Source organism: Phoenix dactylifera, chromosome 2 (assembly GCF_009389715.1).
Source record: "Phoenix dactylifera cultivar Barhee BC4 chromosome 2, palm_55x_up_171113_PBpolish2nd_filt_p, whole genome shotgun sequence".
NCBI lineage: Eukaryota > Viridiplantae > Streptophyta > Magnoliopsida > Arecales > Arecaceae > Phoenix > Phoenix dactylifera.
Genome location: NC_052393.1, coordinates 1,411,651 through 1,436,139, shown reverse-complemented (window position 1 = coordinate 1,436,139; position 24,489 = coordinate 1,411,651). Strand labels below are relative to the sequence as shown.

Sequence of the window (24,489 nt, the reverse complement as noted above, 5' to 3'; positions counted from 1 at the left end):
ATTTATCCGTTACTAATATCTGCAAGGAGCCGTTATAACTTTACGGTTTATCATTTCAGATCGTGCGGTAAGACGGTACGCCCTTGCAGGCGGTTTTTTTTTTTTTTTTTTTTGAGTTTAAATCTTGAGCTAGGGATAATAATCTATAAAAGTTTTTATTTATTTTATTTAAATAATTTTTAAATAAAGGGGGATCCGGTTACTACGGGCTGCGACCAGTAGCCGTTGGCTTCGATGGAGCGGGAATGGCGCTCTCCGACGAGTCTCTGCGCCCCGTTTCTAGGGTTTTCTTCTTAGGTTCGGTGCTCTCCTTCTCCCCTCTCCCATTCTTGCGGTGACCCGAATCCCTCTCCGATCTTGGAGGGATTCCTCCAAAAGTTTTCCTTTCTCAGTTTTCACCTCCCATGACTTCTCCAAGTTTAGGCTATTTCTTGTCCTCCGTCTCCCTTCTTGTTGGGAATTGGGATGGGTGACATTGTATCGGTTTCTTTTTAGTTTTTTTTTTTTTTTTTTACTTTTTTCTAAGATTTGATCTGATGCTGCCTGTGATTTTGGTTGGTTTGTTGCGTTTGGTGAGATGGATTAGTTGATTTGGTCGGGATAGCGTGTCGGTTTGGATTCTCATTGGATTCGGTTTTGGTGTTTGATTTCTTGAAGGGCTTGTGCTTCGCGTTCGAAGTGGGTTTGCTCTGTTGATTTGGTGTTGCCCGTAGCATTGGCATTTTGATTTGCTGCGGTATTTAAAGCTTTCTGGTTCAGTAATTGATTTGACTTCTGATACTGGGATTGAATTTTTGGAGCATTTGATTGGCAAAATTCAAGATTTTATTCGCCAGGCACGGGAGTTTGCAGAAGGGAAGTTGAGGTTCGATGGTTTGACAGCTCAAGATCCTTTTTTCTGTTCCTGGAAACTGAATTGGTTTGCTTGGTAGTTGGATGGTAGTTGGGAATGAAGAGAGGAACCAAGATTGCAAGATTGTGGTTGGAATTTAGATTCTTTGTTCTATTAATACTCCATGCCTAGAGTTTGTTGTTCGTGTAGCTTGGGTTTGCGGCCACAACAGAATTATCGTGGAAATTTATTACTATTGGGAATCTTGGTTTTCTAAACTGTCAGTCATCTGAGTTTATTTTCTTGTGAGGCCTGATGGATTCAGCAAGGAGTTGGCTTCATAAGTTTCAGCCTAGAGATAAATCTGCAACCAAGAAGAAAGACACGACAACCGATGGAAAGGAAGGGAGTGATGAAGCACCTTCAAATGCTACCAAGCAGAGAGTTGCTGCTGCTAAGCAATATATAGAAAATCATTACAAAGAGCAGATGAAGAACCTGCAGGAGCGTAAAGTGCGGTATGGCTTCTAAGACTATACATGTTTTTCAATCTATTATTTTGAAAGCAATGTAAATAATAATATGACCTTTCCTTTTATTTATCTATCTCATGGATATTGAGTGTTCCATGATTGTTGGGGAATTACAAATTGCAAATTAAACAAAAATCATGATCAGAACAGCTATACTAATACATTTATTTTAAAGTGCAAGGATTAATTTTAAAAAAGAAAATTTTTGTCAGTATATACGAATACATTTTTATTCTCATGTCTGTGTTCTTCTTGTGAGCTATTTAGACCAAGGAATGATGTCATGATGTAAAATGTGACAAGCAGTATGTTAACTGAAGTCATATTAAAATTATGGAGTAAAGAGAATGCTCGAGAGTTAGAAAAAGGGAAGGCAATTAGCCTGTGAGAGTGCTGGCTTTGGATGAGCATCAATATGTGGTCTGCCTACAATTCTGGACCATATATCTATTTGATTGGGAACGGATAAGAAACGTACCCCATAAGCTAGGTTTTGATCCCACCAATTTCTGAATAAATCTGGTTCTCTTCTTTGTGACCCTGCAATTGCCCCAAAAAGCCAAGAAGTATTATTTGGGAATCTATGAACTTTAGAGCAACCTTGTCTTAGTTATTATTTACTTTCAATTTTAAATAACAATGTACTGTTCTGGAATCTATTGAACAACTACGAGTTGCTTCAAAAAGTTTGATAAAAACCTTTCTTTGAATAAAGAAAAGCACTTTGATTTATCAACTTGATTGTAAAGGCTCCCATTTGGGCATTCATGATCGTAGAACATGTATTAGACGAGTATGTTGCATTTTGAAAAAGATGTCATGGTCAGATTAATATTCCTTAACTTTCATGAAAGATGAAATTATAATTCATTTTGCTCTTTACCATCATCCCCCCACCACCGCCACCACTTTATGTTGGTAAATTGTTGGAAGAAGAAAATAACATAGGAAAAGGTATTTTTAAAGGTAAAGGTAGAAAATAATCTAGAAATAAATAAAATAAATGGTCAAATAATATGTATTATTTTATTATAAGTCTCAACATATTACATTTCCTCCAAATCAGTAAGTTGTTATTTTTCTTAAAATAAAATTCTCAAGTCAACTCAACTAAGCCTTAGTTCGAAACTAGCTAGGAATCAGCGATATAAATCCTTTTCCTCCATTCCGCTTGGTTTAGGATCATACTTTTGAGAGATATTGAGATATCAAGTTCTTCCTTACTACTTCTTCTATGCGATTTTCAGTCTACCGCTACCCTGCTTTTCTTTTGCATGTATCATATCACTCTTTCATACCGGTGCATCTCTCGGCCTATATTATACGTGTCCAAACCAGCTAAGTCGTCTTTCTCTCAATTTGTCCTCATTTGGTACTAGCTCCATCTTTTTACAAATGACTTTATTTCTTATTCTATTGTTTCTTGTATTACCACACATCTATCACACCATTCTCATTTTGTCGATACTCATCTTATGTACATATTGTTTTCTAACTACATTCTATACTATCAAGCATAACTAGTTGTATGGCTATTCTGTTAAATTTTTTCTTGAATTTGGCGTGTATTTTATGATCATATAATATCCCGGTTGTACTTCTTTATTTTATCCACTATACTTCTTTATTATGAAGAATCAATCCTAAATATCGAAAATGATCACTCCTAAATTTTCTCATGACCTTTATCTCAATTTCTAATTTTACAAAGATTGCATTCCATGTATTCCGTCTTGGTCCTACTTAACCTAAAACGCTTGGATTCTAATGCTCAACATCGATCCATGAAATGGGCAAATTATTTTTGAAGTAAAATTTTAATTCTTTTTAATACATATCCATAGTAGAATAGAAAACAATAGAAGGTAATAACAGTGTAAAGATTCTGCAATTTTGCCTAGAACAGATCAATAGACATTTAATTCTGGGGTAGAAGACATTTAGTTGGCTCAAGGTGGTTTAGATAGCTACTGATATCTGTGTGGATGGTGAAGTGTTTTTTTCCATAAAAATAATATTTCGTTGTTGAGAATTAGGATTTTATACATAATCATTTTAGCAGCTCGAATTTAGTTTGACAATATCATACTGTTTGTAAATGCTATGAGAAGTAAGAACAAGGATTACACACTAATCTTAATTAATCATCTGCTGATTAAAATATTCTTGCTGTGTTGTGAGCTAACTAAATATACTATGTCATTAGACGTTACAATTTGGAGAAGAAGCTAGCAGATGCTGATCTGTCTGAAGAAGAGCACAGCAATATTCTAAAACATTTGGAGAAAAAGGAAACAGAATACATGCGCCTTCAGAGGCATAAAATGGGAGTTGACGATTTTGAACTACTGACAATGATTGGAAAAGGTGCTTTTGGTGAGGTATATCCCTTTAGAGCTTATATGAGATATGGTCATGTATATCAGATTTTTTGTTTCACTTTTGTTGTCTTAGAAATTCATCAAACTCTCTCTTTTTCTTCTGACAGAACATTACTTTTGTAAGCATTTCATCTTATAACTGGTGGTTGAAAAAAGCCAAGAGTAAATTTCATTAGTATGTTAGTAGGATTAGTTTATCGGAAAAGAGTAAATTTCTTTGTAAGAGTTCTTTTTCCTTTCAAATGTTATTCAAGCCTTGTTCACAAAATTGTAGCATAAATCATTGTATTCTGAATGAAAGCAGTTAATTTAATCCAACATTAACTGCGATATGTCATGCATCCAGATTTCATGCAAATGAAAACATATTTGTGGAGGAAGGTGGGATTTGTATGTTATCCTTGACATGCTTGTTAAATATTTGATGGTTTTCTCTAGTATCATCTCCTAGTTATGTGGATGTTAGTTATTCATGTGAGTATAGTTCGATAAACATGATGTTGATGGATTGTTAATAATTTATGCTTCTGATACTTCTATAAACATGATCAGAATGCTGACATGTTGGCACTTGCACAAACATGCATGCCTGTGCCAACATGCAGAGGCACATGCACTCAAGTAAGAGAATTGTGCCATATATGTTAGAGCATTGGGTTGATGGCTGTGGTTTTTAACTGTTTGCATCTTATTTAGAAAAAAGTTCCAGGTAGAACAAGTAGGATTTTATCTAGACTATCAGTTAATTCACTTTATATCTTCCTAAGGTGGTGCTGCTGTTTGTATCTTCTTTTTTTTTTTAAAAAAAAAGAAAAAACCTACTGTGCTTCATTTGATTTTCTTATTTAGCTTTAGTCTCTATCTCTGCCCCCCCTCCTCCTCCTCCTCCTCCTCCTCCAATTGTGTGTATCATATGTGAATAAACTTGAACATGCATATGCAGGCATGTGCTATTGTGACATTATAGGGACAGTTTTACCAAATGACTACATCCTTTATAACTATTTTACCCATGGTTCTGTGCCTCACTATTGTCCTTTGTTTACGTATTTACATGTTTCCATAGTGCAATGTGTTTTCTTTCTTCCCACAGACATCAATATCGGAATGAATATTTACCTTTGAATTCAATATAACCATTAAGGATGTGTTTTATTGACATCTTGATGCTATATGACTTATTCATCTATTATAAAGATTGATTCTTTTCCCATATTTGAAATTTTTCTGTTTGTATAGATCTTAATGCATGATTTACTGGAGGCTGTTGGGTGAATGTACTACTATGTAGTGTGTAAAGTGCCACTGCAGTTGAACTCCTAGAACATGATTACAGAACCAGCACCGATAAGCCATGCCTTGTATTGTCTAGGATTTTTGGATGTTAAAGGAAATTAACCATGGTTTGCCGAACCGCCCAATTCAGTCCGTACCGACCAAACCAGTGCGGAACCGGCACGGCTCAACCAGTATTTTTGGAGAATGCCGTGAACAGCTCCAAACCTTTGGGGCAGAATCGGTGCAAATCGCTCAGCTCGCACTAGTTTGAACCGGTTCACCTCCCCCCCCCCCCCCCCCCCCCCTTTTCTTTTCAAAAGGCTTGAAATATAGTTTGCTGAATCGGGATGAACTGCACGGTTCACCCTGTACCGAACTGGTAGCCGACCGGTACTAGTCCAGCTAACCTTGAAATTAACTAATCTGACTTGTACTGGTATAATTTCCTGTTACAAGAGTCTCTTCCTTGTATGAAGTTCAACACTCATGCTACAATGAAACCAATGTCAATACTGCTACATATCATTCTTTCCTTCTGTTGTATCTTTCACAATCAGGCATCCCTTTTGACTCATTAAGATTTTGATCTTATATGAACTTTGTAGTGCAGGTCAGGATCTGTAGGGAGAAGACAACTGGTAATGTATATGCAATGAAGAAGCTTAAGAAATCAGAGATGCTACGTCGAGGCCAGGTTTGGCATATTTTGAGCATGATTTCTCAATGTTCATCTTTACAATTTCATATCAAAATTTTGTCCAGGTCGAGCATGTTAAAGCCGAAAGGAATCTCCTTGCGGAGGTTGATAGCAATTGCATAGTGAAACTTTATTGTTCCTTCCAAGATAATGAGTATCTATATCTTATTATGGAGTACCTACCTGGTGGGGACATGATGACATTGCTTATGCGGAAGGATACACTCACTGAGGATGAAGCTAGATTTTACATTGGTGAGGCTGTTCTTGCTATTGAATCTATCCACAAACACAACTACATTCACAGGTTTGCTTAACTTGCAGCGAATATGCTTTGGAGCCTTCATTGCCCTTTTAAATTTTCTGGAGATGGTAACCTTTTCTTTTGTGTGATTCAGGGATATCAAGCCTGATAATCTGTTACTCGATAGATATGGTCACCTGAAGTTGTCAGATTTTGGACTATGTAAACCTTTAGATTGCAGTAACTTTCCAGATTTACAAGAAAAGGATATTACACTAGGAAAGAGCTATAGTGGTTCTTTACAAAGTCCTTCTTTACCAAAGCGCACACAACAGGAACAATTAGAGCATTGGCAAAGGAATAGAAGGACATTGGTAAACTTCTTACCATCATGTGATTAGATTATTTGCATAACAAATAACTTCTCCAATCAAATAATCTGCAGTATAAGTTCTGTGATAAAGAATAAGGTTTTTGTCATGCAAACCACAAATACAACTTATCTAATGGTTTCCATAACTTGTAATTCTACTTTTTTCCCTCCCTTGGTACATGCCATTTTTAAGGCATCTGCATAGCTAGATATGGCATTCAAATTTTTAAGGTACGGCTTGTTGGTTACAGTTATGCTGGCATGCTTCTTTTATAGTTGGGTAAAGTTTGTCAGTTTTGATTGGAGACATGCTATCAAAAGTATTATATGCTCATGTATATGATTGATGCTTACATATTTAAGAACACACCTGCGTATGCACATGGAATCATAAATGCAGAATGAGAGACAGAAAATGTGTATTTCATTAAATTTTAATCAACCAATTCAATACATGATAGCATCAATCTATGCTTCTTTTTATCTCTAAGACATGTATGGAACAAATAATTGGCCCGATATATTTTGATTTGCTTAAAGCATTTCAATCATTGATGATTTTAATTATAAATTTTATCATGTGTCGATCTTTTAACTTCATAACTATGCCATATACTGCTGAGCATAGAAAGATGGGTGGCAGCTACCATGTACCTGTCTTCTCAGTGTATGCCTTTATTGTGCTAATATGTTGCCATCTAGCAATATGTCAGTAAATTATTCAATTTAAAATTGAATTGCTAACCCAAATTTTGTTAAACATGCAAAAGATCACAGATTTGTTACACCACAAATTCCAAACATTATGGCATGACATTTATCTTATTTACTGAATCAAGCCATTTTCAATCACATTCACCCAATGGTCCCAATCAAGGTTCGCCGTACCGGTACCGAACCCCGTACCGGTGCCGCACTAGTATAGGCGTACCGAGTGTCGGTACGGTACCGTACGCTCGGAACCGACCATACCGACATTGGTGTACCGATACTGGTACCCATCGGTACGGATACGGTACGCTCGGTACCGACCGGTACAGCGAACCTTGGTCCCAATCTTTATGAAACAGAATTAGCAACATATATATGCCATATAATTTGATCTTCATGCCCTTCTGAACTATTTCCTGATAAGTGTTTATTACAGATTTCCAGTTCTCATTGACTAGCTGTGTTTGTCTGAAATATTTGGACCGGCCTTCTTATGGACTGATTTAGGCCGGTTGATCTTGTCAGCATCTCCGATATGTTTTGGTCTGGTCAGACCTATGTGCTTTAGGCCTGTATTGGTTTTCTGGACCAGTTTTGCCTGAGTCAATCATCTTAGGTTAGTCCAGCCTGTTGGATCAGGTCTCAACTATCAACTCAGACACGTGCTCATAGGTCTGGTGTGCAGAATTGACTTTGACTGAACTCAGACTTGCATGCAATGATTGAGGGAGCAGTGGCAGGCACAACAACAACAGATTCCCCTTAAACCGCCCATTGATTTTAATGTCAACAACAGGCAGCCATTGACATGTAGCCAGATAATTGTCCAGCAAAGCGGCCCACCTTTTTATCTAGCAGCTGGGAGGATCGGTGATCAATAAGGAAAATTCCTCATTAAAAACTGACACAAAGTTAATCCTATATTTTGTATCCTTAACCCTCTATAATCAGTTAATTTGGTATCAGTCTTCCATGTCAAAAATATCTCTGCCAACTTAGAGCCATTCAAATTATGAATCAATATTCCATGTCAAAAATAACTCTTCCAGCCTATAGCCATCCAAATTATGACGACGACTCAGGGATGCTCAGATATATATATATATATATATATATATATATATATATATATAGAGAGAGAGAGAGAGAGAGAGAGAGAGAGAGAGAGAGAGCAGAAATCACACTCAGATTTTCAAGTAGAAAAAATTATGTACATATGGTATGTGTATTTTCAAAAGCTGTTGTTAACTGTACAATTTTGTGGTTTTACGGGTGCCTAGGATCTGAATTTTCTTCCATTATCTTGTTTCCCTGAAATTTCCACTGGAAATCTACAGGCATACTCTACTGTCGGTACACCTGATTATATTGCTCCAGAAGTTTTATTGAAGAAGGGTTATGGGATGGAATGTGATTGGTAAGTCTTGTTTTTGGCATTTACTATTCATTCCAGGGCATTGGATATCTTTAAGGTAGAAACAATGTTTTTTCTTATATAGGTGGTCGCTTGGAGCCATCATGTATGAAATGCTTGTGGGTTATCCTCCATTTTATTCTGATGAGCCTATGGCAACATGTAGGAAGGTAATGTGAATTTATACTACTATACTAATAAAAATATTGATGCTCATATATGTTGTTTTGAAAAAAGATTCAATATCTGTTGAATTTAAGTATCATGATTGTTGTTTTATATACTAATAAGTCACTGAAAAGTTTATTTCCTTCTATTTATTATTGTTGTAATAGCTAATGGTTTGAATTGGGTATTTACCTATCAATTCCTCATGTTTTCGTGAAAGACCACTTTCTGTTTTCAGAAATTTTTAAACCCCTATGATGAGTCAGTGACTCATTATATTTTTGTGGCATTACATTTTGGAAATAAAAATGTTATAAGGTGGAAGCGTCTATCATACTTGAGTTGAACTGCCCTCATGTTTGAATCTTGAATCTTTAGATGAATATAGTAATTTAGTGTTGTTCTCATGCATAAACCTTGAATATATCCATTGTCTACACTCTACACCCTACCAGAATATATATACGTATGTATGTGTATCATGTTTTAATCCATATTCTCTTATGACTTATCTATATCAGCTCTAATGAGATTTTCTAGTTACTGAAGTTTCTTTTTTAGAAAAAAAACTTTTGTAACATATCTTTTATAAGTAGTGGTATGATATCAGAAGTTTATCGACGAAGTAATTGGACATCAAAGATCATTTTACCTATACAGATCTTGTTAGCACAATCTCCTTCTTTTCCATAATAAATTTATTTTGCTCTATTTCTAATGATTCATACAGATAGTAAATTGGAGAATGCACCTAAAGTTTCCAGAAGAAGCAAAGCTATCTGTAGAAGCGAAAGATCTTATCAGAAAACTCTTATGCAATGTCGACCAACGGCTTGGCACAAAAGGTGCCAATGAAATAAAGGTTGTTATTGTGCTTTCTTTTAATTCTGGACCTGTCCAAGTGGGGTCTCTACAAAGGGTCTTTGTGCTTACCTTAATTTTTCTGGCAATCTTAGGCTCACTCTTGGTTTAAAGACATTAAGTGGGACAGATTGTACCAAATGGAGGCTGCATTTATACCTGAGGTTAAGGATGAGTTGGATACACAAAACTTTGAAAAGTTCGAAGAGGTAAAGTGTCTACCTAAATGGCTCATTTGTCTGATAGTCTTAAGCAATCAATATAGAGCATTGATTTTTATCCTGTGTGCATTGCAGTCTGGAGATCAGATTCAGACTTCATCAAAGTCAGGCCCATGGAGAAAGGTAAATATGTTTATAGGGATTTATTTTTTTTTTATGTTAGCTGCTTGCATTCTTTGCTTTCAGACTTTGTTCAACATTTTTCTTGATGCATATATCATATATATCTATTCATTCATTCTAGTTTTCAGGATTTTGAAAAGTATTCATTAAATATATGTCACAATTGCAATATGGATGCACAATTTTAAGGATGAAAAAGTGGCTTAGTTATGATCATAGAATATTTGATATTGTGACTCAGAACTCAGAAAAAGGTTTGTCATAAAACTGTGAATTAGTATGCTTAGAGTTCCCCCCTCATCTTAGAGGTTTAGCGGATGAATATATAATATCGGATTAATTTGCAAAATAGCATATTGACACAGTTTGTTAGTCCCCAAGTGGGTGTAATGCTAGCCCTTCATCATCGTATTGAGTGCCGAAGCATAGTTTGTGTTATCTCAGATTTAATGATGCTGAACTTCATGTTTTGTTGATGTTATCCATTTTGATATTTCAAGTAACACTTATCGTGACTTCTCTTTAATTCCTTCAGATGCTTTCTTCAAAGGATTTGAATTTTGTGGGTTATACATACAAAAATTTCGAAATTGTCAACGATCATGAAGTGACTGAGATAGGTATGCCTGTTTATCTTTAACAGTATTTTACTTTGTGCATATCCCTACTGTCCTAGCTTAAAAAATGTTTCACTTCACCTTGTTCCCCCTTATTATGTGGCTCGTGTCAGGTTTTGCGCTGTTATACTTGTGTTATTGCTATTATTGATGCAATAGTTGCAAACACTCTGTGCAAGGACTACATGCCGACTGGAAGCACCTGACCTAATTGCTATGTTGATTACTATTATCAATAACTTGAGATTTTTGAGATTATTCCTATAGAAGTTTGCAGATCATTATTTTTGATACATTACCTTTCCAGCAAATAAGTGATCCATGATCAGGAAAAGGAGAACACATGACAAAATGAAGTATATAACAGGCAAAAAAATATAGTTTTTCAATGCATACATAGCTCAAATTACAAATTTGAGAGCTGATGCTCAGGTCTGCTCCTTCCTGAGTATGTAATTCAGGAATCAGTTCCCTTTTTCCTAATGTTAGCATAAAAGTTTAAACACTGTAGGATGCTTTAGGTGGCATCAATGAGCCTTAAGGGCCTATTAACTGATGGAGTAGAATGCAATTAAGAGTACTTCCTGGAGTGATAATGATCATGGGTAGCTTGAAATCAACCAAAAATGGAGAATAATTTAACTAGATATTAATTATGATAGCTTGGATTGTGTTAAGGTCCAGGAAATTGGCAGAATCACTTGATGCTGCCAGTTTCTATGCTTTATTTTGGGAGAGGAATTGTAGAATAATCAAAGAGAAATCACTCAAATGGTATAGGAAAATATACTTCTGCTCTGGAATGAAACAAGCAAAATATTCATGAGAGTAGATTTTCTTAGTTCATTTATTTAGATGCAATTCTTATTGTTAGTGCCTTGGCTAGCAGTTTTCAATTTTGTTGGACCTAACTTTACAGCCTTAGACTCTCTATGGCAACAAGTTTGTATTCTCTTTCTAGAACATGTCCTTGCTAAGTAGATTATTTTAAGCCTTTGAAAATTGACAGCTATACAGGGTGAGAATTTGAATATGAGAATCAGCTCAATTTAGTCAGGGTGAACAAAGGTAAGCATTTGAGCACCAAAATCAGGCTGATTTATTCGGGATTCAGAGAGAGAGAGAGAGATGCATATTCTGTAGTTGACTTAGGTATATAAACATGGAACATGTGAGAAGGGTGACAGTGAAGCATATGAACCATCAACTTGATGATGAGTCTACTTTGTTCTGAAGAACTAACATGGGCTTGATCATGAAACTATGTGAATAGATGGTAAATAATGGTGGATCTACAGTTTAGGTCACCAGGAGCATCAAAATTAGTGTAGTACGTGATCTCGCTGTCATATTTTGATTAGAATTGTAATAAAACGGGAGTTCTTTTAAATGCATGGTCGGTGGAACCGTCCTGAACCGTTCGGTTCGAGACGTACCGACGGCAAACTAGGACGGTTCTGGCAACCAAAATAAGAAATTGGTAACAGAGAGGGAGAAGGAGAAAGAAAGAGAGGAAAAGAGAGAGAGAGAGAGAGAGCAGGGGAGGGAGAGAGAGAGGAAGGAAGCGAGAGGGAGATGGAGGTCGGCCGGCAAAGGGTTGTGGAGGGCTAGGGAGTCGTGCGGAGAGGTGGAGGAGGGGTTCTGCCTCCGGTTTTCCTATTTCGAGCCGCTCCAGTTTTTCTATTTCGTTCGAAATAGGAAACCGGAGATGGAGCCCCTCCTCCTTGCGACTCACTAGCCTCCACCAACCTTCTTTCTCCCTCCCTCTCTCCCCCTTCTCTCTCTCTCTTTTCTTCTCTCCCATTCTTGCTTTTTCCTACCACCTCTACATGTCGATACAGGCCTGACACGAGACGACACGGGGGCGTACCAACATGTGCCGCCAAGCAACTAGTCTGGACCCCGGTTTTGGCACAGCAGTCCTTGTTTAAATGTCTTAATTTACAGTTTTAGGATGTTTAATGTAAAGTTTTACGATCAAGAAGACTTGTCTTGGTTTCTCTTATGTAACCAGTTATTAATGGTGTTTCTATAATTATCAGGGTAGGGATCAACTAGCAGCTACCTGTAGTTTGGAAAGGTTCTGCTGGTTGGCAGATAAAATTCTAGAACCTCTTGGAAGATGAATTAGTGAAAATGTTTTCTGCTCTGACCATAAGAAGTTGCTTTGGCATTATTTTGAGGGTCCTGATAGAATTTTAACTACTCAAGGAGTTGCCAACTAGCAAAGAAGCAATATTTAGTATAAAAATTCAGTAGTGGTTTACTTCTTTAAGCTCCTATCTTAATTTGTTTTCTTTTCTGCTTATAAATTCCATTGCATAAAATTTAAACACTAACAACACTGAAGGAGATGCTTAGGTACATAGCTTTCCACTTGGTTAAGATTTTTCACCCTTCAAGTCGGCCCCTTGAGAAATTGTTCTTCTGATCTGCATCAGTTTAACGGACAATGGATAGTTTTGAGAAACTGTATATTGTATTGCAACTGAATACTTTTTGAGTGATAGAGCAGCATATCCCTGCTTATCAGTATCTCTGACTATTAACATCATTTTCTCTTGCAGCTGAATTGAAGAAGAAGAGCAAGTCAAAGAGGCCAACTATCAAGTCTCTCTTTGGTATCATCTGCTTTTCCTTACATCTTAGACATAATTTATCACCCTTGCTGGTGTTTAGGTCATCCATTGACATTTGAGGAAAACTCACTCAAACTTCATGCAATCCATGAACAATGCTTTTATATTGGAGGAAAATGAGCATCAGGGCTCAATTATGTTCATTATATAATTCTATTTCCATAACAAGTTTATTTAGAATTGCACTTCTAACTACATCTTTGATTATTTTTAAATTTCTGTCATTAATATATTTAATACTAGATCCAATAACTTATTGTAGAAAATGCACTATTTAATTGCTACCATTTTCCTATGCAAGATGTCCTATTTGTGTGTGTGTGTGCGTGCGTGTGTGTGTGTGTGTGTTTTGGGTTTGGGGCCGGGGGTCCATATGTCAGGAGTATATATGTCCCTCTGAATCTCTGCTGCCATGATTTTTAACCTTTTGATTGGACATGTTAGTGAAACAATTTATTTTTTAATATTAGGGATCTCTTATTCCATATTTTTAGGAGTTATTTATTATGGTCTCTTTCGTTGTAAGGGAACTTGTGGGAATAAATGGGGGAAATATTTTCCTTGGACAAGGAATTTTAGGCATGCTTGGTACTACTTCCTTTTCTTCTTCTTTTTTCCCTGTTTTTAAAAACAGAAAAACAGAATTCAAGGCTGAGAATATGTATGCTAGGTTGGTTTTTTAACTTTTGCTCATATAAATGATTTCTCTTTTGAAATTGAATTCCTTTTGAAGTAAAAAATTTTCACTTTCGATATTTTGCAAACAAAAATTAGAATATAAGTCGCCTCCAATTCTTTATTGCCATAGTGTCACTACTCTCCACCACAACTGCCGCCGCCCCTACTGCTACCACCACCACTACTTTCATCAGCATTGCTATTACAACTACAGCCATCACTACTTCCATCAACATCACCACTATAATAACTGCCACCACCACCGCCACCAAAAAATTGTTGCGGCTATTATCACCATTGTTTCCACTACTACTACCATCACCTTCTGGTGTTGCCGTCACCACCTTGGCCATACCTATAACCACCAGCTACCACAGCCATCAATCTTCCATGTTGTGATTACTACCTTGATCACAGTGGTAATAGTTACCACCACCATCTGCACCATCCTACTACTGCTATCACCACTACCAACATCTATTGTGCCGGTACTGGGCTGTGTACTGGTTACCCGGCAGCACGGGTTGGTACGGCCCTGCGTCGTGCCATGCCAGCCCAATACCGATACAGTAGAGGTGGAGGAGAGGGAGAAGGAAAAAGTGGAAGAGAGAGAGAGAGAGGGGGGGGGGGAAGGGATAGGGAGAGGAAGGAAGAGAGGCTTTTCCTCTTTTCCCTTCTTCTCCCCCTCCGGCGACGAGGTCTCAGTTTCGATAATGGAACTATCCATGACCACTACCACTGCCAATCTATGACTGCCTGCCACCTGCCATCAACACTAACACCATTTAGCTGCCTCTGTCCGCTATCTGCCACCACAATGGCAAATGCTGCCTCCACCTCCACGATCACTGCCATAGTTTCTAGCACCAATCTGACCACCACCGCCAGCACCATTGCTGATCCACATCTCTGCTGCCGCTGCCACCACCAAACATGTTCTAACTCTTACTAATTTAATAATAAAAAGTCTGACTACCAAATGTTTTCTTGTTTTGAGAATATCAGAAATAGAACAGATGGTAACATAAATAATAGATGAAAAGAGAAGATTGGAAATAATGCCTGGCACAACATTAGTTTTCTACTTTCATTTGCTGAAAATCTGTTGGTTCCTATGAGGGAAAAACAACCTCTAAGCTTTGGTAAACTTGAAGTTTTTATTTTCTGGTTTGATCTTGGAGAACAAGTATCTATCGTTTCAGAACATAAGGATTTTATTTTCTGAATTCTGTATTTTCCTCAAAAGAAAAAAAGTATTGAGAAAAATGGTCTCAGTCTCTCTATCTTGGCAACCAAACACCCTTATTGATGAGAGAGAGAGAGAGAGAGAGAGAGAGAGAGCATTTTCGTAGCTAGGCCCTCCTGCCTATCATAGCTTCTTTTGATCTTTTAAATTGTGAGTCTCATAAAGGATTTACCGAGAAGGCAGAATGCATTTTGAGATAAAATGACTCTGGTTTGTGAACGGATGGAGTCTTAATCGCAAACCATGAATAATATCTACAGAGATTGTTTCATTTACTAGCAGCAATAATGGAAGTAATGGACCTATGTGATTGCTTGGGAGAAATCTGATCTCATTTTTTGGTGACTGGGTTATTGATGCAAAGTAGATTGGATGCTACAAGGCTTTATTTTTCAAATTACTGAGCAGGAATTTTTTCAGGAGCATTTTCAAGCATAGATGTCTAGTTTGCTATGACTTGTTTTGCTGACCTATCATGTCATTAATTGTTCCAGAATCTTCAGAAACAGAGGATCAACCTGGGCAATGTGTTCAAGGGAGCTTCCTCAGTCTTTTACCTTCTCAGCTAGAAGTCTCAAAGAGCCAGAAGTTGTCATCTCCGTAAGTCCTGTTGATCTCTATGGCATCATGTGGCTCAAGGACTTTAATAATCATCATCAAGAGTAACACATACATCTCAGTAAGTACAGTTCTTATTGAACTATTTAAGGTGGTATACTTGAGGCAACTATTTGCACAAGAGATTGAGCTTTATGGCATGCAGTGAAATGGTTAAAGCAGCGGAGAAATCAGAGGAAGTTGGAGGTTGAGTCATGCTTCTTCCATGAGGCATATGTTCCTGATTGTATCAGAAAGTTGTAAAGTTTATCCTTGTGAAAGCAAATATCAATTTTTCGTTTTACGAATACAACCAATTTTTCTGTATTCTTTGTCAATCTGTTATTTGTATATAGAATATTCCACATACTTCATGTATAATTGTACGTGGGATAGCTTATTGTCGGAAAACCTAGTAGGAGCTCTCGGAGTAAATTGGTCATTTTGATTAAATCGTCAGATGTTATATCTTTATCATAAGATGTGTTTGGTTGAGACTGTTTAGATCAACTTGAGGGATATTGCCAGCATTGGTGGTTTGGCCAAGTATGTTCTGTTTTGGACTCATGCCATGGGCTAGTGATTTAGCAGGAGGGACATGTACCATTTTCTGGTTTGACCTTGCGAAGGCAACTCCGCTATGGAAAGAACAAGTCTACCCTTCTTGGTCGATGCCCGAAGAAACCGTTAAAACTGATGAATGATTTTTACACAACAATTTTAGCACTCATTGTTCTGCAGGCATGGGTTGAAATTTTGTTCAAACCTGGTGACCTTATATGTTATCGCAACCAATCCACCGAGGTCAAATTCAAGATGTGGAATCAACATATAACCTTCTCTCACAACAGGTTGTTTCCTTAAATAAGGACTGAAATTTTAGATCCCAACTTTCTTGCATTACTGAATGTCCTCCTTGGATTTAATTCATGATTGTTACCCTTAACTTCGTTCTCTTTTCTTCCTACTCTCCAGAATATAGCACAAGTTTCCTAAATAGCATAGCAGAAAAATAATTAAAGCTTGTTTTGGATCAGCAAGGCTTGGTTTTTCCCTGTCTGGCTGAAAAAGTTATATTTACTGACAGCAAAAAAAAAAAAGAACTATACTTTCAAACAGCGTGCTGAGAGGATCTCCATGGTCCACGTAATGCCTACACGGCTTTGAACTAGTTCCAACAAGTTCCGTCACTCCACTTGCCGATTTCAAGTATTACTTAAAACATCCCATATCATAAGACGCGTATTTACTTGACATAACCCCGTCATTGCACTTGCCGAGACTAGCTTAAACTTTTTATTTAGACACTATTATCAAAGGCACCCTCCCATGTTATATAATTCAGAAGGTGTTCTAGTTTTTAGAATTACAGAAAACTCCTCTATCTTGAGGTAGCGCTAATTTGAACAAGTCCCGTCATCCGAATTGCCGAGAACGTTTATCGTTAATACTGGTTCGGAAAGCCTCGCTGCCCTCTTCAAATTTCTTTCAACCTTCGATGCTTCCCACCTCCACGAGCACAGCTGTTCTCAAATCTCTCCTCCACAACCCCTCCTCCATCCGAAAAAAATCCCACGCCCAGCAACTCCATGCCCAGCTCCTCAAATGCTGCCCCGCGGCCGCCGCCGCCGCCATCATCCCCATCTACTCCGCCCTCGGCCTCCTCCACGAAGCCCTCCACGCCTTCACCTCCCTCCCCTCCCGTCCCCCACTCGCCTGGAAATCCGTCATCCGCTGCTCCGCCTCCCACGGCCTCTTCCACCGTTCCGTCTCTCTGTTCGTCCAAATGCGGGCCTCCGGGACTCCCCCGGACGGAGACGTCCTCCCTTCCGTCCTCAAGTCCTGCGCCGCCCTCAGAGACTCGAAGCTCGGGGAATCAATTCATGGTTACGTGGTCCGTTCGGGCTCAGGTTCCGACCTCTTCACCGCCAACGCCCTCATGAACATGTACTGCAAGTTGGTCGATTCGAATAATGGCGCGGTTTCGTACACCCGGATGTCAAGCAGAGATTTTGATGGCAGGAATTCGAGAAAGTTTGGATCTTTCGCTGATTCTTTTCACTTGGAATGCAAACCTGCGAAGAATGATGCAGATTTTGATCGGGTGGCCTCGATCGAGAAAGTGAGGAAGGTGTTTGATGAGATGACTGAACGAGATGTGGTGTCATGGAACACGTTGATTGCAGGTTGTGCTGAGAATGGAATGTACGGGGATGCTCTTGAGATGGTTAGGGAGATGGGACTAGATGCTTTGAAGCCCGACTCCTTCACTCTATCCAGCGTGCTTCCTATTTTTGCTGAGTTCGTGGATGTGCGCAAGGGGATGGAGATCCATGGTTTTGCAATAAGACACATGTTTGATTCAGATGTATTCATTGGGAGTAGCTTGATTCATATGTATGCAAAGTGCACCAGAGTGGAATATTCACGTCGGGTTTTTGATCTTTTACCAAAACCTGATGCCATCTCGTGGAATTCTATAATTGCAGGGTCCGTGCAGAATGGCATGTTTGATGAGGGCCTAAGATTGTTTCGTCAGATGCTGCATGCCAAAGTAAAGCCTATGCCAGTCGCATTTTCGAGCATCATGCCGGCTTGCTCTCACTTAACGACATTGCATCTTGGGAAGCAGCTCCATGGGTATGTGATCCGAGGTGGGTTTGATAGCAACGTGTTCATAGCAAGTTCTCTCGTTGACATGTATGCCAAGTGTGGTAATATTCGTGTTGCCCGGCAGGTCTTTGAGGGGATGCAGTCACCTGATATGGTGTCATGGACAGCCATGATCATGGGGCATGCCTTGCATGGGCCAGCAGAAGAAGCTCTTGCTTTGTTCCAGCGGATGGAGGAGGAGAATGGGAAGCCAAACTATGTTGCCTTCGTGGCAATTCTAACAGCATGTAGCCATGCTGGATTGGTAGATGAGGCCTGGAAGTATTTCAATAGTATGTCTAAGGACTATGGGATCATTCCCTGTTTGGAGCATTATGCGGCTGTTGCTGACCTTCTTGGCCGAGCAGGCAAGTTAGAGGAGGCATATGACTTCATTTCCACCATGCACGTAAAACCAACTGCTAGTGTTTGGTCCACATTGTTGGGTGCTTGCAGGGTCCATAAAAATATTAAATTGGCTGAGAAAGTAGCTGAGAAAATATTTGAGCTTGAACCCAAGAACATGGGAGCTCATGTTCTCATGTCAAATATTTATTCAGCTGCTGGTAAGTGGAAAGAAGCAGCAAAGTTAAGGATGGCTATGAAGGACAAAGGGATGAGGAAGCAACCAGCTTGTAGCTGGGTTGAAATAAAAAACAAGGTACATGCATTTGTGGCACATGATAAATCCCATCCATTTTATGATAAGATAAGCGAAGCTCTGGAAGTTTTTTCAGAGCAGATGGAACGGGAAGGATATGTACCCAACACGGAGGATGTGCTCCATGACATAGAAGAAGAGCAGAAGAGATATGCATTATGTGGTCATAGCGAGAGGCTTGCAATTGCATTTGGCATCATAAGTACTCCTCCTGGAACTACCATTCGAGTGACAAAGAACCTTCGAGTATGTGTAGATTGTCACACTGCTACAAAGTTTATATCAAAGATTGTTGGGAGGGAGATAGTTGTGAGAGATGTGAACCGCTTCCACCACTTCAAGGATGGGATGTGTTCATGTGGCGATTATTGGTAAGATTCAAGGGGAAAAAGAAAGTCCAGATTCAACCTGAGGTTGCTCTGAGCAGCAAGTTGGTGTTGTGCTACAAGGTGAACAATCTTTGAGCTATTCATCAAATTTCCACATTTCATCACTTCATGAATAGTCAGTGGATGGTCAAGCTTTGCTTCAAAGGAAGACACTCCCTTTCGAAGGTTCTTCTTCCATTTCTTAATGTCTTTCCTTTTTTTGTTCTGAAAAAACAAGGGCAGACTGGAAACTAGAACAGCGACTTGTTTCTGAGCTTTCACCAATCAGATTGCTAGAGAATTATCTGTTCAAAATGCTTAAATATATTCATCGAGAATCAGCAAAGGGTGGTATTTTCTATTTTACAACATGGCCCTTGTGCTAAACCTCAGGTAAAGACTCATTGTCTTTCAGAATTCTTGTACTGCAATCTATTCAGTCATGCTCTGTTAGATTCGTCGATAACTATTATATATAAGAATGCTCGATCTTCAACACTGGATTTATGCAGTAATTTACATGCATTCTGAATTTCTTTAATGGAACCTTTCTTTCATATGCTGATTTATCAATCGTAGGAGTGTTGAAATCTGGTAGCTTAATGACTGCATTATCTAACTAGTATCCTTCTTCTGTTTATTATCATCTTTTGCCTTCTCTACTAATAGTAATTTGTTCACTAAAAGTGACCTTACTTGATGACATAAAAGGGCCCATATTCTAGATTTCAAATATATTACTGGCTGTTTGTCTCATCTTTTCTAGTCTGTCTTCTTGATAAATTTTAACCAACATATTTTCTTGGCACCTTTGCTGTTTTCCTTTCACACTTGGAACATATTTAGAAGGAAATGGTGTTCATGTTTCATAAAAAAATATTTCCATATCTGTACTGGATGTTGCTAATGGAGAACTACATCTGGTTGCTCTTTAACAATGTAATAACAATGTATCTTTCAACTAAAAAAGGTTGCATAGGTTGCTTAATCAATTTTTAGTGTAGGTATAGGTTAAGTAACATGTTGTGCATGTCTGTACAGGGACCTGATTGGCTTTTTATCAGTGATCAATTTTCTGCGTGATCAGCTAACTGCAAGCAGTTGAGCTCTGAAATTTCCATTTTAGTTCCTGAGCTTACGCCATCTAGATATCTACTCCCATCAGATTTGTGGGAACAGTAAGTGTTGAAGCTCATACCTTTTTTCTTGGTATATTCAATTAATTCTCGCTATAACCATATCTCTAACCATTAAGCCAACCCCTTCCCTAACAGCATGCACAAGCATCTGGGACTTTTCATTTTACGAACTGTCTATGGTATTGAAGAAAAGAAATACCTCTAATGAAAAAGAAAACTATAGAAGACTGTTCTTTCCCTTTTTCTCTGGCCTTAGATCTAATGACGTGAGTGTTTAATGTGCAACTGAATTAGCAGTGGCTTTCGTTGAGATTGCAGAAGACGTCGTCAAGTTATCCCATATTTTGCATTTTCACTAATACTCATTGTAAGTTTCACTCTAGCACTCTTAGTTCGTGAATGGGTCTTTGTTATTAGTGCAATTAAACTGCTTACGTTTCCAAGCTTTGTTTTCGTCAGAGTTTGGTTGAGCCACAGGCTTCTAGGTATGTCTTGCCGTGACCACAGTTTGTATTGGAGCAATTCCAAATGGGGAGGAGAAATGTTCAGCTTAATTACGAGCATTTAATTGTAACAAAGCTTCCCGATAAAAAACATCATGACCATGAGAGAGCTTGTATTGGAAGAAAGCAGCAGCAAAAGTGACAAAGCTGAATCCTTCTCAACCAGTTTATCAACTACTGTCATCCTCCCAGCATGGAGAGTTGTGATTGTTCTGAGTTTATTCAATTTCATAGGCAAGTTCATGTATCATATGATCATGTTTTCTTATGTATGAAATTGTTTGGCAAGTGAAATACATTTGATACCATTTCTGTGGGCTATCTGATTTCTTAATCTACAGTTCCATTCATATCATTAATAAAAGCAGTCCAGTTGTGTAATTTATGTCACAGATGTTTGTATGCAGGGGGCTGTGAGATTGTTATGAAGTAAATAATAATGGAGACATATTTCTGGGTATTAGATGGATGTTCTTACATGTGCTCATGTTATGTTACTTTACTGGTTACTATGATCGATGGCTGTCCCATGAGTAAGAGGGGCATGTAATTCTCTAGTGCCCTTTTTCTTTTCCTAATGATGCTTATACATGTGTCTTTCCAACCATGTTAGTATTTGAGGTTCTGAAATTGTTTTTTTTTTCCAACAAAGTTGTCTGGTTGTTAACAATATTTGTTATGGCTTGTTTTAAACCAATTTTGTAACCTATTTGGATCACAGTGTCCAACCCATGAACTGCCATTATCAAGCATACTTAGATATCAGATTGTAGTTAAACATGGTCTACCAAGAGAAAACTAGATCAGATATGATTGAATGATGTTCCTCACATCTATAACAACATCCATCAACCCTTGCTCCAGCAATGGGGGACTTTTGATTTTACTAGCAATTCTTTATATATGTGTACACACACACAAACCGATGTATGTATGTGTTTGTGTTGTACAGATGCAGACACACCACATATATGGTGCTTTTTGATATTTATAACTGGGTATACAAGTGAATCCTAGTTGTAGGAGGTGGCTCTTTTCCAGTGTTTGGATTGTTATATGTTAGCCAAAATTCTACAAGCAAACTCCATATCAGAGCCCTTTGCAGTCTTTTTGTCTTACAGCCAAAATGTTGCAGGACAAACTAATACAACTAGAAAATATTTTATAATGAATTTATATCCTAAAAAAGGACAATGGTTTGTCAAGACATAATTAATACTATTTTAAATACAACCAAAGCTTACAGACAAATACACAAATCTTATTTTACTGCAACTACAAATCCACTAAACCAAACATTAGAAATGTGCTTACAAAGATGCATTTCCCAACTATAGGTATTCAAATGCTATCGGATTGAAGATGCTATTATGTACTTCAGTAGATTGGGCAATCAGTATGTGCACTTTCAAAATCAATAATAGGTTGTCCAAATTCTTGATACAACTATTGAAAATGATCTATATCTAAAAAGGCCAAGAAACCAAAATTCATTTATTTTGGTAGTCTTTAACCAAATCATCGGGTATCAAAATAGATGGTTTTTATAGCACGATAATATATTTTACTATGATCAAACTATTGAAACATAGTGAATTTAAATCTATCTATATTTTAAAATGCATAAATAATGATCCATAAAGCAGAATTTTAATTTATGTGTTTTATCATGTATTTTGCTATATTAGTGCAATTCATTTTGTTCCCAACTTGATGCAGATTCTAGAAACTACTAAAATATATGAACTTTGATTTAGAGCCTTTTTTTTTAATAAATTATATTCCATGATTTGGATCTTGAATTTGGATGGCCCATCATTTTATCTTCAAGGTGAGCAAACCAATTTCCGGTCCACTTGAGGACATAATAGCATATACCATATCCATACATATATACGTGTGTATGTGTGTCTATATATATATATATATATATATATATATATATATATATATATATATATATCCAAATTATTGAATATCATCTATATTATAAAAAATGTCTAGACACCAAAATTTGTATATTTAGTGCTCTCTAATAATAATCAAGCAGGTGCCAAAATGAACGATTTTAACAACATGATTCTAGGATCTAATCATTAAAATCCAGTACATCTCAAAAAAATATCAAAACTTGGTGAACTTAAATCTACCTTAGTTTTAAGATATGTAGATCATAATTCATAAAGTGGATATCAAATTAAATGTTTTATCATGTATTTTACTAGTACGATTGACACCATCTATTTTTTTACCAGTTTAATGTACAGGTTAGAGACAACTAAGAATATGTGAATTTTTATTTCCAAGTATTTTTTTAGTGTACATCATGTTTAATAATTTGAATCTTGAATTTGGATGGCCTATATCATTTAGTTTGAAAGTGAGCAGCCCGATTTTCTATCCATCCAAACATACAATAGCATATCCCATATACATTTGAAAAATGCTTTCTTAGAACTATCATCTATATTAGCCAGGTTGGGAGGGTGCTAACTGGCTAAGTTGGTAAAGTCTCTTATATTATAACCTGAAACCTGGGTTTGATCTCTCACTCTCTTTGATACTCATTCAGATTTCTATGTCCAAGTTTGGCAAACAAATAAAATCGAAAAAAAAAAAACATCCATGTAAACTTAGTTTTTTTGACTCTTGTTTTTAACCACTTCAATATAAATTCAAGCATCTTACCATATCAATACCTTTTCTTGACCTTATGTGTATGCTCATATAATGTCAATTGATTGTTATCAATTTTTCATCCTCGATTGATTCGAGTTTTTTTTCCCTCATATTCATTCCTCATTATATTCTTGTTCATTCTATCCAGTATCATTATTACAAATCTTATTTGATAGTCAACTATAGTTAGTCAATAGCAAAATATTAAAAAAGAGAGCAAATGATGCTCATGTATGTGGTACTTGTTCTTGGTCAACTATAGCGAACTCAATTGTCATACCCCAAATATGGATAAACTTGGCCAACATGACCCAATGCTCTTAAAACTAAACATGGCCAACCTACACTAAACTTAGCTATGTGTAGAAAGAAAGTTGCACTATATTTAGATTTAGTTAACCATGGAAAACTTGTTTTAGTAAAATGTAGTTGACCAGGGCTTATTGATGATAAGCAAATAAAGAAAACTTTATTGTGATGCACCAACTGTAATTACTGTTGGGTAACAAACTTAATTTTTCTAGTTAGTTGCACTGCTTATGATGCAAAATGCATTTGTTGATCATCACAACTGATTCAAGAAAGACTTCATAGCCTTGTTTTTGAAGCTCTCATGCTACTATCTCTTCATAAAAGACCTAATACTTTGCAGATTGTTATGTTAATACAACATGTTATTGTTTCTTATTTCTGCATTGTTTGATGTATCCAAGAAATTATAACACTAGTGAAAAAATTGCATTTTCTTTATTTCATGTTAACTAAGTTATCAATATATATATATATATATATATATATATATATATATATATATATATATATATATATATATATATATATATATATATATATATATATATATGACCACATCAGC

The 24,489-nt window shown here is 37.1% G+C and overlaps 2 protein-coding genes across 9 annotated transcripts; both read left to right on the top strand.

The window, feature by feature from the left end:
* The first annotated feature begins 148 nt into the window (after nucleotides 1-148).
* Nucleotides 149-16,087, top strand: LOC103717596 (serine/threonine-protein kinase tricornered-like). 2 transcript variants are annotated; one of them, XR_005507213.1, is made up of 15 exons: nucleotides 149-297; nucleotides 658-1,350; nucleotides 3,572-3,746; nucleotides 5,635-5,718; nucleotides 5,787-6,028; nucleotides 6,120-6,339; nucleotides 8,387-8,466; nucleotides 8,549-8,633; nucleotides 9,362-9,493; nucleotides 9,588-9,701; nucleotides 9,789-9,836; nucleotides 10,372-10,456; nucleotides 13,021-13,074; nucleotides 15,511-15,695; nucleotides 15,780-16,087. XR_005507213.1 is itself a non-coding variant. In XM_008806044.4 (14 exons), the coding sequence occupies exons 2-14, from the start codon at nucleotides 1,148-1,150 to the stop codon at nucleotides 15,618-15,620; spliced, it is 1,632 nt and encodes a 543-aa protein (XP_008804266.1). In that variant the 5' UTR covers nucleotides 149-297; nucleotides 658-1,147; the 3' UTR covers nucleotides 15,621-16,087. The 2 variants fall into 2 exon arrangements, 1 of the variants encoding a protein (XP_008804266.1); XM_008806044.4 differs by having other exon boundaries at nucleotides 15,511-16,087.
* Nucleotides 16,088-16,869: 782 nt separating this feature from the next.
* On the top strand, nucleotides 16,870-21,317 carry LOC103717598 (putative pentatricopeptide repeat-containing protein At3g23330). 7 transcript variants are annotated; one of them, XM_017845301.3, is made up of 4 exons: nucleotides 16,870-19,687; nucleotides 20,336-20,472; nucleotides 20,731-20,800; nucleotides 20,893-21,317. In XM_017845301.3, the coding sequence occupies exon 1, from the start codon at nucleotides 17,112-17,114 to the stop codon at nucleotides 19,299-19,301; it is 2,190 nt and encodes a 729-aa protein (XP_017700790.2). In that variant the 5' UTR covers nucleotides 16,870-17,111; the 3' UTR covers nucleotides 19,302-19,687; nucleotides 20,336-20,472; nucleotides 20,731-20,800; nucleotides 20,893-21,317. The 7 variants fall into 7 exon arrangements, with proteins under 7 accessions (XP_017700790.2, XP_026664445.2, XP_017700789.2 ...); XM_026808644.2 differs by having other exon boundaries at nucleotides 20,731-21,317; XM_017845300.3 differs by having other exon boundaries at nucleotides 20,569-21,317.
* The last annotated feature ends 3,172 nt before the right edge of the window (nucleotides 21,318-24,489 follow it).

Coding starts and splice junctions, on each gene's coding strand:
- LOC103717598 (XM_017845301.3), top strand. CDS start 17,112: ATGCTTCCCACCTCCACGAGCACAGCTGTTCTCAAATCTCTCCTCCAC.
- LOC103717596 (XM_008806044.4), top strand. CDS start 1,148: ATGGATTCAGCAAGGAGTTGGCTTCATAAGTTTCAGCCTAGAGATAAA. Junction 5,719..5,786: donor AGATGCTACGTCGAGGCCAG/GTTTGGCATATT, acceptor AATTTTGTCCAG/GTCGAGCATGTTAAAGCCGA. Junction 13,075..15,510: donor AACTATCAAGTCTCTCTTTG/GTATCATCTGCT, acceptor TAATTGTTCCAG/AATCTTCAGAAACAGAGGAT.